Source organism: Phoenix dactylifera, chromosome 1 (assembly GCF_009389715.1).
Source record: "Phoenix dactylifera cultivar Barhee BC4 chromosome 1, palm_55x_up_171113_PBpolish2nd_filt_p, whole genome shotgun sequence".
In the NCBI taxonomy this organism is placed as follows: Eukaryota; Viridiplantae; Streptophyta; class Magnoliopsida; order Arecales; family Arecaceae; genus Phoenix; species Phoenix dactylifera.
Genome location: NC_052392.1, coordinates 40,561,769 through 40,578,639, shown reverse-complemented (window position 1 = coordinate 40,578,639; position 16,871 = coordinate 40,561,769). Strand labels below are relative to the sequence as shown.

Genomic DNA, 16,871 nt, shown 5'->3' with positions numbered 1-16,871 from the left:
CATGTTTCCAATCCATGACGTCCGGGTTGCAATGGAGCAACTTTATGCTCGGACCAAGACCCAATCCTCCACATATAAAATTTGAAAATTGAGGAGCTAGCGTCCCCACCACCCTTGGATAATGACTCCATGTTCCAATCTCTCCAGTATGGCCTCTGCATGCAGCAAAGTAAAATGGCACTCCGGAGATCTATCTGCAGTCCCCCAAAGAACAATATATCCTAGTCTCCATCTCAGCATGAATAAGCATTTCTGCCAACGCTGTATGAATTTGGCCTTCAGATACCCACGAAGTACGCGGCTTGCACATGCAGAAGAAGGTCCTTCTTCTTCTAAATTATCCCCTTCCTCGTCCCAAAGAGTTCAGTAGGATAGCACCATCCATCGACTACTCTTATATTAGCCACTTGCATCACACAAGCCGAATGTGCAACCCAGCGACCACAAGGGCGGTGTCTTTCGGAACGCCGAGCGAACCCAATTTCACCGTGGACTTGCAGATACAGGCTGGCTAGTTACTAGGAGAAGATCTGCGTCACACGAATCGTGGATTCGCTCGTGGAGATAGAGATCCTGCTTGACTGAGTTGGATCCTCTCAGGATGGCGCTCCACTGGGTTGAAAGAATTCGTCAAGTAGAAGGGAACTCGCCATCCCGCTTCTTTTTCTTCCAGCTACAGCGGTCAGGCAAGAGCTGTTGATAGAAACAGCCCACCACATTTCATCAAGTCAGACCTGCATGAGACCGGCCATCAATATTTCCGAGCCTAAGATTTTCATGACAGCAGGCCGACCGTGCCAGACCTAGTCATGATAGACGGACAGAGACATCCTTTTCCCCCTTTAATTTAGCGGCTAGCGGTGCCCAAATAAATTCCGGTCACCGGATCTCCACCAAGGGAGCTCTAGCCAAGGCAGACCAGAGTTTTGTGGGGCAGGCCCCAGGTCAAGGTCCACTGTTATACCAGCTGAGTGAGACATAATAGTTGCACAAAGCCAGCCATAACAGAAAAGAACAAGGTCACAATACTGAAAAATTATGCATCCTTACCCTTAGGATAGTTTATTGTTTCATTCCAAAATTTCATTGAGAACACAAGCAACCAAACAAAATGCTGTGAACCAGAGGATTGGAACTTCGTTCTGGGAAATTGACTGGGACACAGCAACTTCCATCTAGCGATCTCATATCAACTGGATGACATGCCCCAGAAAAGACAAAAAAAAAAAAAAAAAGACACAACCACGCCAGTATGCTAGACAGTGCTGCTGACGGCATTACAACAAGTTCAACAACCTGTGCTTTAGTTTGAAAACAGAACAAACATGATTTTGCCCCAAGTGCTATAGTAGAAAACTTTTGACGGCATCACGTATTGGGCTGCTTGCTTGGGCAAACACGGTAAGTTTGGCATGCAAGTGCAGCAGCAGACTTCGACTACATCCAACTTTTCTACTTGTTCCAAGTCTTTTCTTGATCTTGTCATGAAAGAATAAGTCACAGCCAACCAAATTGGATGTTACCTGTCGGGGAGGGCACCATAACTAACAGTCAGGGCAGGCTCAGTTACTCTTAATACTACCAAAACCAAAGATGCAAGGAAGAGATAATCAGTAACATCTAAGTAACTCATTTATATTCAAATTTTGATTACATAAAAAAAACGACAAAGTCTTTATTTAGGCCCAACATATATCATAAATCAGTGAAATGGAAATAAATATATTAGAATACAGAAGTCATAAAGAAAAAAAAAAAAGTGACTATCGAACCTCTTTTGACTGCAAGATAAGCATGCATCTTCATTAGTCCCCAGAACGTGAACTCTAATATCCCCCTCTCACCTGGATTAAATAACAACCGGGCTACGTTGACTAGATGTTCAAAAATATATGAAATGATCTCTTCTATTGAAATAATCACTAGCTATTCCATTTATACTTGCCAATCTTTCTGGACCCTTTTAGGCATCTTCCTTGACATCCTTATCCCTTTTATCTGCTACCCGCATTCTGATTCATGTGATATAGTTATTGATGCAATGATAGACATAATGAACAAGCATTAGATCAACTATTTATAATGGATTCACGAACCTTCATCCTTGTTTAGTGAAGTATGCCTACACACACTGCCATTGCCAATTTCATCAAGTCCTTTAACAATTTCTATTTAGAATATCTTCTTCCTCCATGCTCGTTGATGAAAAGACCCTTTGCTCACTGGTGTCTTCTCAAATCTTCATTGCACATGGCCATGACATCAAAGCTGGTTATTTACCACATTATCCACAAAAAGTGCAATTCTCTCTGTTTTTGTGTACTAACCTTTCCTCTTCTTAACCTTCCCTGTCTTCTTTACAACAAATCCAGCGCTCTTAGCCATATTTTCATTATGTGCCCGGCCCTCTTTTATCACCAAGCACTCCCATCCAACACAACATTGTACGAATTATTAGTTGTTACATATATTAATTTACAGTGAGGTTTGAGAATTAGTTTTGGTTTTGGCTCAGTCATAATGAGTTCCTTTTTTGTTCTAATTGTTGATGACCAAGATGCGCAGAAGCCTGGCCAAATACCAGAGTGAGGATGGGATCAGACCCAGCTCTCTTGCATCAACACAGAATTTACTATGAAAAACTCCATAACAAGTTTCAGTTTTGACTGTGTTGGTTCTCTCGGCTCTATTTTCAGTTGAAAATTATTAAAGAAAGATATGTTGCATTGTCAATTCACAGCAGGATAAATCAGAAAATCTAAAGAAAAACAAGTGAATGAGGAAAACCAAGTTAGCCACCATTCTATAGCACAGACCTTCAGATATATCATTTTTGTTGTCACAATGATAGAATTAAAATATTAATTTTAAAATGTAATGTAAAACAAAAAATCATGTTCACAAATTAATATATCATTTTGTTGTATGATAGCAATCTAACAAATGATAAACTAAATTGCCTAAGGAATTTGAATTTTAGGATAGCCAAACCTACTTTACAAGATTTAGTACTTTCTAATCCTCTTTATAATATAATGTTGCGATGCTCCCCAAACTTCCAGGATCAAAGTTTAAACAAGTTAAAATGCTTACCTACATGTGAAATGTATGAAAGAAAAGCAAAAAGTAGCCCATATTTGTATCAAATTTGGCTCCATAAGTAAGCTCTGGACAAAATTTGGAAGCCAGGTCCAACCTTTATTGGTTATCACTGAAGCTGAAACAACCTGGTTTTACTTTCAGGAAACATGAAAAAAGAACTTCGCCCAATTCTCAGGGGCATGCGTTGATCACATTATTTTACAGACTAAAAGCATCTACCAATTTCTGCACTCAACTATAAATCTATTAAATTTAAATTTACTTTTGTCTCAACATTCTTTTCTACCTATTCAGAAAATAATAAAAATCATCATGCTAGGATATCAACTTGCTGTTTAATTTATTTAGAGCACTTTTTTCTATTTAAAGCAATGCATTACAAACAATGACAAATTCATCAGATTCTAGACCTCAATAATTCTAATAATGCAATTATCATCACCATCATCTAGCCAATTTATAGCGATGCAGCTAGAATATGAGAGATTTAATCTATATGACAAAAGCACAAAAAGTATGGGTTAGCGAAGTAAGACCTCGTCGATAGAAAACTCCCTTGTCTTGCCATAGCTAATGATACTCGTCATTGGTACTTTATATGCAATTTATGTACATATGTCTTAGTAAATACCCACCATATTATGTATCGATGTATGCTTCGTTTGCTTCCCAAAAGGGTCGCAAGCATTTTGGTTCACCCTGAATCTTCCTATCATGTCAACAAAAAAATATTTTCAACTGTCAACATTAGTTGACATCAAGGTCCGTAGTATCGGAACCAGAACCCATGCCAGTAGGCTGGCAGTTGCTGACTTCACTTAAAAAATTTCAAAAAAAAAATAATAATAAGTGAAGTCAATGGCTGCCGACTTCACTTAAAAATCAAAATATATATATATAAAAAGAGGGCCGAAGCCCTATTTCCTTTCGAAACAGGGGCTCCACTCTTGTTCCGATGCACGAAGGAGAGGGCTTCGAATGCCCTCTCTCCCCCCTTCCTCAGCTCTGTTCCGGTGGCCGCCGCTCACCGCTGCCCTCTCCCCTCCCTCTATCTCTTTTCATCTATTTCCTTCTCCCTCTCCCCCTCTTCATCGGTTTCTCGATTTCATTGCCGTAACCATCCTGGTCCACCATTGGTACGACTCAATACGCCCCGAACTGGGTGGTTCGGGACGATTCCACCTTCCTTGATTGACATCAAGTAAAATCTCATTGAGGATTGTCATCAGCTTTTTTAAAGCATTCTTCCAACCATTTACAACACTTCTTCCTGTGACTTTTGAATTAAATGCCAGAATAGTTGCTGCAAGTTTGTATTTTACCTTGATTGGCATTTTTCCTTGTTTAATAAGTTATGACCAACTACACATGATTTTCTTTGCCTCAACAGGCATTACATTCACCCCTAATGCCATTTCAGTTTAAATCATATGCAGATATATGCGCCATTTAGTTACTTTAAACAACCGGTGGAATGCATGCATTATACTCACTTGTTAGAGTGAAAAGTGTGTTGGATAAATTCTGACTGAATCAGCTTCTATATCCGAATTAGGAACCATTCAGATATAGAAATTTATGGATGACTGGATTTTGATAAATCTTAAAGTTTCCCAGATAAAACTAGATTTGATGTACATTTCCAGGTTTGAACCCAGATATTTGGTAAGTTTTATGAAACCAAGTACTCCTGATTCTCCAACCTGACGCATCAGTCCCCTTGTCTTCTATCTCACTTCTCATTCTCAACCAACGCCCTGATTCCTTATTTGCATCAGTACCCTTTTCTCACTTCTCATTCGCAATCAATACCCTGATTGCTAATTTCTGCCAAACGCCTAACTGTCAACCATCACTCCTCGAGAACTGAACACTGAGCCTAAGTGCCAAAATCAAAGTTCCCCTTTTTCTTCTACCCTAAGATTTGCAGTAATGACCCCCTTTGCCTTCAGTATTGTTTGTTAATAGCTCATTTCTGCCCTAAGCATAGACCACTGGCACCATCAAATTCTACCCCAGGTCTCTTCCCTGCTAGCCACACGGCTTACTGCTAGGTGAGGCTGGTGTTCAATATACGAGAGAGAGAGAGAGAGAGAGAGAGAGAGAGTTTTGCTAGCATTAATTGGAATCTGAAAAAGAAATAAATAGTCATCATTAATTGCTTTAAATATAGTTCATTTATCTGCAATAATTTTCATTTACAATTGATAGAAGTTGTAAATAGCAGAAGAGGTCATTATTGATCGTCATTTTAAAAGTATTTTATTTTCTATAAATTAAATATAGTTTATTTATCATTAAATTTGATAATTGGATAAAATCAAAAAAAAAGAAAAAAAATCCAAATTTTAGTGTGCACTAGTGGTGACGATTAGAGTATGCACCGCTCTCAATGGTATAACAGATGCATTGCAGAAGATCCAGTTACCCCTAGTACGTTGTTCGTGAAAGATTATATCATCCATTTTACCCTTAGCAATTTGCAAAAAGCTAGGTCAAGTGTATGGTAGGCTAAGGTTACAAAAAGCATTCTTCATAAAAATAATAACGGGATGGGTGATATACAATAGGATTTCAGATCCTCATTTAGCTACGGGTTCTCTTCTTCACAGCCTATTCTGGTTCTCTTCTTCAGAGCCTATTCTAGGTGTGTGTGATAGTGAAGGGAAAATGAGTTTGATTTAGCTTCTGTAATCTAGATGTGACTTAGGGAGGAACAGTACTCTTTGATTCATTAGGCAAAATTTGCCATTTTACTTCATCACTTAGATTGGTTACATTAATATTTTTAGATCCATGAAAGGATGAGTTTTGCCTGCAAGTTGACTCTCTAAGATTGATAGATGGTGCTTTAACTCCTTGGAAGGATTATCATGATGCTATCTTGGTTTGCAGTTCAAATGCTGGATATGATTTTGTTGTGCACTTCTATAAGAATGGAAATGTAGCTTCAAAGTTCAAAAGAACGAATGATCTACAATCTTATATCTTTTCAAAATGAAATTCTAGGATAACCATTTTGGCCACCATAAGTCATTCCACCTAGTTCGTCTAATTGGCTTTTTTGACATCCTCCAAAGTCTTAAGAATCTTTTCCTAAACTATTCTTCTTTAATTTTAATCACAATTTGTGTTTACGTGCACCATACAAACAAGTCAATGACTAGTCTACATTAACTTAGACCTACATGAGCAATCAAACTCCATTTTATATATAATAAGATGGAGGTAATTTGAACTTATTGAAAGAACTCCATATCCCTTAATTCTAGTCACTCCCTTGAATCTAACCATATTCAAGCTAATGTTGCTCTCCATTTATTCTGTTTTGGACCAAATATGTCATAGCCAGCATAATAATGTGCTGCCTGATATCTTAGCTATTATCCTAAAACCAGCCATTGACTGTGACTAAAGAAGCTCAATAATATGCCTCATCTCAATCAATCACAAGGGTACTTATATTTCTAATCAACAATGAATGCCATCAAGATACAATAAACCATATGCTAATGCCTGGAGTGTTGTTACTACCGGGTGACATCTCCAAGGAAATAGTCAAAGCAACTAGCACATTGCTATACTAATTAACCAAGTCTATGAAATAAAAATTTCAGATTTGAACTGTCATGAGGCAATGCATTTACTTGAAGTCCTTGGGCTGCTGGTGAAGCAAAGTACACCATTCACGTTCTTACCTTGGTTAAAAATGACATAACATTCTACATTTTCTGTATTCTATAGAATTCGTAAAATAAACTGGCATTTATAAGAACTAAAATGTCCACATGTATTTGCCAAGTAATGAGAATTTCAATCAACATGCAGAAAAAAGCGGCAGGATATACACTTCTCATATGATTCCTATGCCAAAAGTACCAGCAAACACACACATAATATACATACATATCAGAAGCTAGAAAGCATGCAAAGACACTTCAATAAACTCTTACAATTTCAACTAGATTAGCAAATCTAATCATGTTAATAATTTCTAGCACCCAGCATAAATCTTTTCTACTAAATGTAGTGAGATGTCAAGACCAACAACTGAAAAAAAAAACTAAGGTAGCCACTGAGCACGATCAAATTGTAGAGGAGACGATTTTAGAATGCAAGTGAATGAGATACTACCACGAAATTTAATCTATCTATGATATTAATTAAAAAGAATAATTTTAAGTGCCAACATATATGGTGAACAGGAGACAGGACAATGACACAAGGATTTCCAAAGAACAGAGAAGTAAATGCCACTTGGCTTAGACAAAATAACAGGGAAATGGTGGAATATTTTTGTTTAATTTAGAGGTGGTATCATAAACAGAAGCAACAAATGTTGATTGGCTTACATAAGGTGCATAGAAGATGGCCCTGAAACAGCAGCAACCTTCTGAGCTCTCTGGGCTTCACCTCTGTACAGGCCTTTCAGTTCTTTCTTTGCTCTTCGTGCTTCTCTTCTCTCTTCTTTTACAGCGGCCTGCATATTACAGCCACATAATTTACATAAGCTCCGCACATTCTATATACAACAATATTACAACAATCCCTGGCATTCTAAGGCACAGTAAATCATACTTATCTAGCATAAAAGTACACCTAAACAAGAAATTCCAAAACTATCATAACCACCAAGTGTTGTCCCAAATATCAGGCTTCCCTAAAGATAACATTAGAAGGGAAAACAATGCAGATGTACATCTTATCATGAGAACAGCTAAGCAGTTGCAGACATGCAGTTAAACGAGATAAATTCATGCTGAGAAAATGTTCTGAACAATTGAAGCCTTGATTTCTCTTGCAATGATGATAAATATCAGCAAAATTCTAGAAAAATCAAACCCAAAATGAACAATACATGACTATTTCCTTTTGCAAACAAATTGTCAACAACTACATGCAAACTACTTGATTGGAGTTACCTTGCGTTCTTTCTTGTTTTCTTTTGATTCCCCATGCTGTCTCCTCTTTGGCTTGTCAGCATCTGATTTTACTGCTTTTTTTAAATTTTCACCAGTTTTTTTCGTTTGTGGTAAGTACTCCAGCGGAAGCTTTTCTTTTCCTCGAAGTGCAATCACATTACTCTTAGCAACCGAATCTCCAGGAAAATTTTTTGGAATATGCCTTTTAGGATTTTCAGGAGCCTGTATTTTTCCAGGGTGATTGTCCAGATTGGAATATGTAGAAACAATAGTCTCACAGTCCCATACTTCAGATTCTTCACTACTTTCCTCCGCAACCACAATCTCTTCATCATCTTGGCTTTCATTACAGTACTGTTCAGCATACTGTGCACACCTGCGGATAACATCAGCAGATGAATCCAGCTGTGTTTCTGTGCTTGGCACTTGATGACCATGCACATAATCCCCTGGCACTCTATACTTGTCCTCAAGTTCCAAATCATCCATTGCATACTCTTTAAGGGCATTTTTAATCTTGCTAGCAAGCAATTCACGTTCAGTATCTACATAAACAGCATCATCACTTTCACTGTCATTGCCGTATTCTTGCAGTGTGAGCTGTAACAAAAGAGAAAATATAAGCGACTGTAAGATATGGGAGAAATTATGGGTTTATAGGGAATTTAGTTAATGAAATCAAACATCTGCAATCTTCCAAATTAAATATACCCTTCAAATGGCAAAGTAATAAAATATAGCAAACATGCCTCAATCTTGAAATTCCATGACAACATGTCAGTGAAATATGGAACGGCTAGTACTACACTGATGTTGATTTCACATTATTTAGTACCCGCTTGACTCACCAGGATGATGATACAAACATTCATGTCAGATTATGCCAAAAACCATCACTGGTTTCAATTTTATATATGCTAAACTTCAGATTATTAGATACCACAAAAGGCAATAATCGAAGATCTCTACCATAACAACTCGCCCACCCATAGTTACCATCACCAAATTCAGTAAAATGGAAGATGTTAAAAACCAAACAATGCCTATTGATAGTTCTAGAAGTGTGTTACAAATGCAAGCAAGCAACTATATATGTAGACATTAACAGTAAGTAAAACTAACGAAAAAAATTCCAACAACTACAAACTTACAAGAAAACAGAAAATATAAGGTTATAAGCTATTCTAATACAAATTACAAACTAACAACTAAAGGCACATTCCATTTTCTTCAACTTAACCACAATTGTACATATCCAAAGTTCATAGAGAATCTAAAACGATAGATAGGGGGAAGAAAATTACAGATGACACTAAGTATATTCAAATGTTTAATACAGGCATAAGCAAATGTTTAATTAAACCTATTCATTCGACATAGAAAGAAAAGTAAAAAATCTAATGATAATGAATGAAGATCTTTATTGTCAATCCAACAAATTGTGTGTGTGTGTGTGTGTGTGGATCAGGTCAGGTCAGGTTGGCTTACCTGACCTCTTAACCCAGACCAGACCTAATCTAATTGCATTTCAAAGAATCAAAACTGCAATGACCCAACCTTATCTAAAACATGAACAAAACCAGCCCAACAAGACTGGTCTGGTTCAATTGTTGGGCTCACCAAACCCAATGCAAATTCCTACATATAGCAATATTTGTTTAATAATGAAACATCACGTGCTCAAATTTTTGGCTTCCATCATTATATGTTACCTAATCCTACAGCTTAATGCTATGTGGTCAATCCAAGTTTTTTTTTCTTTTTGTTTCTATATGTCTCTACCTCTACATCTTTCACCCATTTGTCTGTTTAATGCCTTATGCTGATTATTTGATGTCATAGTTTGAGAATCCCACAATACAAGAGGTCATAGTGATCATGAAAATTCAGGGTCTCAATAAGGTTTTGTCGAACCAAACCTGAAATAAAATCCATCCAGGATTAAACTTGAGGGTTGCCCTAGCAGAAATATCAGTAAATTTGATTTAAGTTGGCTAAAAGTGCCATCTGACTTCTGACACACTGTAGAGCCAACTTGACCTAAAATCCAAAATGGGACATACGTATGAGCATTTTTTTTTTTTTGCAAGTGTGTGTATAGCATGATTGCTTGCTAATATGTACAATAATTGATAATTTGAAACAACATTTGTGTCACCTGGATTAAAAAGACAAAGTGACAGGTCATTTGCCACGTAAATGGTAGATCAAGTTACGAATTTATTCTTGAATGTGTTGGGTGGTGGTTATAAGAACTCCAGAAGTCATAGCCGCTTTCTATTAAATTCCAGCATTATCATGACTCCAGTGGATTCAGTCAAAAAACGACCCCAAGAGCAAAGAAGTGTAGCTCTTAAAACATTGAGTGTGTAAGAACATTAAGAGAGTGTTTAAGTAATGTTAAAATAGCCTTCTAACTCATTCAATTTACAGTCTAAGCTTCAAAAATATACAGATATCACCTTCATAACATTGTAATTAAAGGAGCTAGAGGATAGTCTCGTCCATGTTAGTTTTGTCGTAGGCTTACTTTGTTTAAGAAGCATAATTGAGGCAAGCCATTGTTTTGCTAGGATAAAAACACATAATCTAGTTCAATCTTAGAGATGAACAACTCCATTGATGCATCTCCACTGATTGTTGAACTAATGCATCAAATCTTTCACAAAAGATCAGCTCATCCAGTAACGGTCTCTCACTATACTTGGTTTAATTATTCCCAAACTATATTTGCTTTTAGTTTTTCAAAAGGGAGCATGCCCTTCTTAGCTAGTGGAATACAATCAATTATGAGGCTTACAATAACAAACATGCAAGTACCTCAATGCTTTCTAGAAATAAGAGACCTAGGATGACTTACAAAAACTTTTGCTCAAACTTTATGTCAAAATTGACAAGTTGATGGGCTAAAAATTCTGAAGTTTTACAAGGTTTCTCCATAGAAATACAAATATAGGATACAAATGTTTTCTTCTACTTTAAGGATGACAGTTTAACAATAGAAAAGTGCAGAACCACATCATAAAAGTCAAGGTTAACAGCGACTACATCATCATATGAAATCATGTTCAGTCCACTACAAGAAATTGGCAAGTGACATAAAATTTTCTCCATAATGACAAGTAGGTTCTGACAATGAGCAAAGCAATCTAATACAAGTTAGCCTGTGTAACTTTTATGGAGGCATATCTCTAATTTGAATAACTTCACGATCCAATGGGTCCTTCCTACTCATGAACTAGAAGAAATTGACAAGTTACATAAAACTTTCCTCCATGATAACAATTATGTTCTGACACTGAGCAAACCAATTTAATACAAGATAACCTGTGTAACTTTTACGGAGGCACATCTCTAATTAGACAATCCAACGGGTCCTTCCTACTTATCAACTAAATTGCCATCTTCACCACAACTACCACAGGAAAAAAAAAAACCTGTTCAAACTAAAACGATGTGATAAGGAAAAGTTGTTATTTCATTTGCTTTTTAAAAAAAATTCTGAACAATGACATCAGCAATTTTAATCGGTTATGAAGTGACTAACTGATGCCCATTTTTTGATAACAAATGATGATGTAAATTATTGGACCACTGAAATTATGAAAGCAAACATATTTCTGTTGTATTTGTTTATTTTTTACTCTTGAAACTGAAAACAAGCAATTTTCTAGACTCTAAATTGAAAGACAAAGAATTGTGCCTAAAAAGAAATATGTATGAGGATTATCCCAAAAACAAGTAGAACTCAAATATCTATCATGGATATGGTATATCTTCCATGACGCATCTAAAAACTTCCACACATTGTTACAGCACGCTGTTCTGTTCTTTGCATTTTTCTAAGTATATGTGGATCACAGGACAAGCCAGTATAGTATAAAAGGGAATAGTGAATAAAACACAGAAACTCACAAGATCAAATTGCTCATCCAGAAGTCGACGAACTCTTGGCTTTTCACCACCCTTAAGTTCATCTTCTCCATTTCCCTGAGCAAATTCACTCTCCTGCTCTGCCCACCGGCTATCTCTTGCCACGCCAACCTCTTCTTTGGCAGCAACCTTCTCACCACCTCTCGGTGCCTCCTCCTCCTCCTCATTTACTTCGTCCTCTCCTTCAGGAAGATTTGCCTTGACCACGAAATCCTCCTCCAAGTCCTCCACATCCGACCCAAACCGTGACAGATCATCATCATCCAGCAGCTTTGCCACATCGGGATCCGCCGCCTTCTGAACCTTAACGCCAACAGTCTTCGAAGCAACAGTATAGATTGAATCCCCACTCGACTCATCACCAACCCCAGAGCTAATTCGAAGCCTTGAGGCATCATAGGCCTATTAAATTGATAGGAAGAAAAAAAAAAATCAAAAAAAGGAACCAAGATGCCAAATCCAGGCAGTCAATCAATAGACCAATCAAACTGGAAGACCAAATACCTTAACATCGAGCGGAACCCGATCGAGCCTGGCCTTGCTGTTATGGTAGTAGGAGGACCCACCGCCGGCATTCTTGATCTCGCGGAGATGGATGAGGTAATTATAACCATCGTCGGGGAGCCCCAGCTCCAAAATCTCCCTCCTCACGTGGTCCGGAAGGGTGCTCTCAGTGCGACCCCGGGATGCGCCGCCGCCGGCGCCGATCCACGGCGGCGGGGTGCTCCCCTCGTCGTCGGTGTCGCCCGGCGCATCGGCGAAGATGGAGTTGGGATCATCGACCTCGGGGATGATCTCCCGGCCGCCGCCGTCGTCATAATCGTCCTTTTCGAGGAGTCCGCGGACGGAGTAGGGATTGTTGTCGACCCGCACGAAGACGCGGTCGGACGCCGCTGCTCCGCCGTCGGCGGGGGCGGATGCGGCGGCGGGATAGGAGGAGGAATCGCGGGCAAGAAGCTGAAAGGTGGCGGAGTTCTTCTTGTCGATAAACTTCTTCTTCCGCCCCATCTTCTTCGTACGAGACGAGATGTTTAGGGTTTTCTGGTTCAAGCAAGAAAGAGGTTTAGGCTTTAGTACGTGGCGGCGGGTATCAGAGACAGAAGCGGGAGAACGGTAGTACCAGGAAAAATGACGGCCCCCGTAACGGAGTAACGAAAAGCCGTTATCATACTCTTATTAGAACTGGTTGGGCATGGGTCGGGTACCGGATCCGACCCGATTTGGTTGCTGCCCGCCCCGACACTGCGATAGGACTACGAATTGGGATCCTCCTCTCCAACTAATCATCTGCGGGGAAAATGGAGGCGGCGGCCGCCGGCCGCGGACGACTATGGATAAGTTACACTTGCGACGTCCGTTTTAAAATTATTTCCTATCGTTTTCCTGATTTATTTGGAAATTCCAAATCACATTTCCTGTGCTAGGGCTTTGGGTTGGATTTTTTTTTTTTTTTGACAAATAAAATGAAACTTTCTGGCTATGACTTTGGGATGTCTGTTAAGAGTAATTGGTTATATTCTTTTAGTTATTTTTTTCTTTTTGCTAAAAGTATGTTTTTCAGGCTTCTGGAATCTGACCTTGTTATAAATGATAGGCACCATGTTACTGCAATTTGCGTCCCTTTGTCTCGATCATTATTTAAACTGCAGGAAACCTTAAAATTATCCTTGGAAGATTTGGGCGATGAGTATATTCTGGAGATGTAAAACCAGCCGACTTTATTAAGAAAAAAAAAAGTAAAAAAAAAGAAAAAAAAAAAAGAAAAAAAAAAGGTGGTTTTCTCCTCCTTCTTCTTCTTTTTTGTTGCTAGGACGGGTGGATCATACTTAACGAGTATGGATATACCCAATAAAGTCAAAAAATAGGATACCTCGGAGTGCCAGGGGCAACTTCCCATCTCTAGCCCACAGGGTACTGCCGGAGTGACAGGCTACATAAGCAGCCATCCAATCCGCAGCCATATTGGCTTCGTAGTGGCCTGGAAGGCCCCTCCATTCCTTACCATAGCCTAAATGCTCCGGAGCAATTAGTGGTCACAGCTGTTACCCCTTAGACCCCTCTCCGGATCTAACTGATAACGGTGGCTGAGTCACCCTCCAGGATGATGGACCTGGCATGTAACATGCACCAGGCATGACGAAGGCCCGCCCAAGCAGCCCTCAGCTCCGCACTCAGAACTGAAGTGTCAAATAACTGACTGCCTCCAGTAGCCACAATTCTGGCAGACGAGTTCCGAATAATAAAACCCATATCACCCCTTGTCCCACCGTACAGGAATGACCCATCAAAGTTGACCCTGAGAAAACTCGGGGATGGGAGCTCCTAGGTGAAAAACACCATACAAAATAATACCGAAGTAGAATGGAAATTTCAGATGTTCCGAGCTGTCAAGGTTCCTCCAACAGAAATGGTGTGACACAGCTCTACCGCCTGCACGCGGGCACTTTCTACCACAAGTCTCGGCGATATATGCCATTCGTCAAAGATTCGGGTATTTTTGGCCAACCAGTTTTAGTAGGACGTACTAAGCGCTCGCCAAAAGTGATTTTCCTTTCCTGTCATTTCTTTGAAACTGGTATCTCGATTAAGAATTTAATTATCTTGGATCTATTTATTTATCGTGGCTTAGATTGCTTGGAAGTCCATTAAATATTTAGTTCGTGCAGGGGAAGTAGTGAAGATATTAGTTTGTGCATGTACGGTGAAGTACTCAGTTTGTGCTGACACCCATATAAAACTGGTAAAGTGCCACTTGCAGTCCACGTCCTCTATAGCATATCGCTGGAGAATATGTTATCACATTTCTTATATATTGAGTTTCTTTGATAGGATATTCTTGAAAAGAAATTAAACTTGGGGTAAAAAGTTCATAAATTTGAACCAGGCTTCTTACTGCAGCTTCATCAATAATGGAGGTTTGCGATGCCCGTACCAAAGTATTATTTGGAAGGCGGCGATTCTAGAAAAGATGATGTTTCTAGGGCTAGTGTTGAGAAACATATTACGTACAAAAAGAGTACTGCGAGTCTGCGAGAACAAAACAAAAGGATGGAATGTTGGTGTAGGTTGTGCCCTCTGTGGCAATGGATCAGAAACGATTAGCCATTTACTGGGTAGGTGCCTCTTTGTACGAAGCATATGGACGGCAGCGAAGGTTCAGCTGAATTTGCGGATTAGGCATCAAATATTTATGATTTTTATGTAAAAAAATATAAAATATATAAATAAATCTATTCCACCCTACAGGGCTTAAGTTTTTAGAACAAATGGTAATTCCAATACTTTGGACTGAATGGAGGGCAGAAAAAAAAAAAAGAAAAAAAATATGTAGGAGAAAGAAAGGTGGCGATCAGCTGGTAGCTGGAGTTTGCCAGGGAGTATGGCGTGAACAGAATGACAGGATCTTTTCGAGAAAACAGGGCACCATCCACTCAACTCTGCAGGGAATTCTCCATTTGTTTCATTCCTGGGTCCAATTGTGTTCGCCAAAGGTGGTGGAGGGGCATCAGAGAGTGTAGGGGCGATGCTATCTTCTCTGCCCTTTATGCTGTTGGACGTTGTGCTGCTCCTTTTCTTTTAGGCTGCTATTCTACTCTTGTTGATCCCCTTCTCTTGCAGCAGATCAGCTACTGCCTTCTCTGTTGTAATCATCTCTAAATTGGTTCAGCTTTCGAACTGTTTTGGACATCCAGGATGACCTTGTGCTGTAATCAAGGGAAAGGTGAAAACTTTCTTGATCCAAGCTTCTACGTCCTAAATACGCTTTTAATGTTATGGAAAACACTGAACACATTCGATATTTAAATAAGATAATCGCAAGGCATTACATGAGGAGGAAGAGAAAACCAAGAGAATGTTAGTTTTCCTTCCTACTCAACTAGGCCAAGAATAACTTGAAGGTAGTTACATAGAAGGTTATATGCGATGCACATCATGAGGATAGTCGAGCATACTTGATAGCCCCAGAATCAAAACGCCCCAACTTATGCATGGCCCAGCAAAGTAAAGTGCCTCTCCTTTTGCTAACTCTTTTCACAAATACACAAAATCTTTTGAACATGAGACTTTTTTTCTTAGAAAAGGCAAAATAACAGGTATTAGAAAAATTTTAAATGCAAGAAAATAAACTATATATGCAGGATGAGAGAATAAAATATGCTGTAAGCAATGGAATATATATAAATTGGGCAAATTGCCAAACAAGTATGAGCATACTAATTGTTTACTTTTAAAAGTAGAATGAAGAAATAATATATTTGATGGCCAAAATAAAACTAAACAAAAAGAGGAAGGTCACAGTTTTAGAGATAATAAGTTACTTGCACAGAATTCTAATCCTCTTGCGCAAATCAATTTTACTGATCAGAATAACTAAGGGAGATGGGCTACAAACACTTGGTTATAGTCTCCACCGCAAATTACTCTCTCAAGATGGAAGCGACCAACATGTACTAGCCTACACTAACAGAGTATGGATGTTTTTAAAATAAAATATAAAAATATATCACAAAGTAGAATTATAAGTTTGGGATATGTGTGTGTGTGTGTGTGTGTGTGTGGGTTATTACATATTTATCTCTGTCAAATTGCGGTTTGTATATAGACCTTTCAATTTGTTGATTCGATTTTCACATTGATGCCCATTCCATTAAATTTTTAACCAATGGTGTTGATCAGTAACTGTTTTAATTATGAAATAACTATTCTACAATTTTAACTTAATAATTTTTAGAAAATTTAGACAAAGATATAACTTTTTATGGTACAAATTGAATTTGAAGTTTTCAGAGATATTAGTGCAAAAAGGTTAATATACTCATTTACTACTTAAAATAGCAATACATTAACATCTCGACCAGAAATCCAATGGGAGGAGCATTATAAAAATAATGATTGAAGAAGTATATATGCAAA

The 16,871-nt window shown here is 38.5% G+C and overlaps 1 protein-coding gene across 1 annotated transcript; it reads right to left on the bottom strand.

Moving 5' to 3' along the window:
- Nucleotides 1-1,029: 1,029 nt before the first annotated feature.
- Nucleotides 1,030-13,077, bottom strand: LOC103714709 (protein LTV1 homolog). Its single transcript, XM_008802077.4, has 5 exons — nt 12,462-13,077; nt 11,940-12,359; nt 8,025-8,624; nt 7,455-7,582; nt 1,030-1,523 (listed from the first exon to the last, which is right to left on the bottom strand). The coding sequence occupies exons 1-5, from the start codon at nt 12,963-12,965 to the stop codon at nt 1,520-1,522; spliced, it is 1,656 nt and encodes a 551-aa protein (XP_008800299.2). The 5' UTR covers nt 12,966-13,077; the 3' UTR covers nt 1,030-1,519.
- Nucleotides 13,078-16,871: the final 3,794 nt, after the last annotated feature.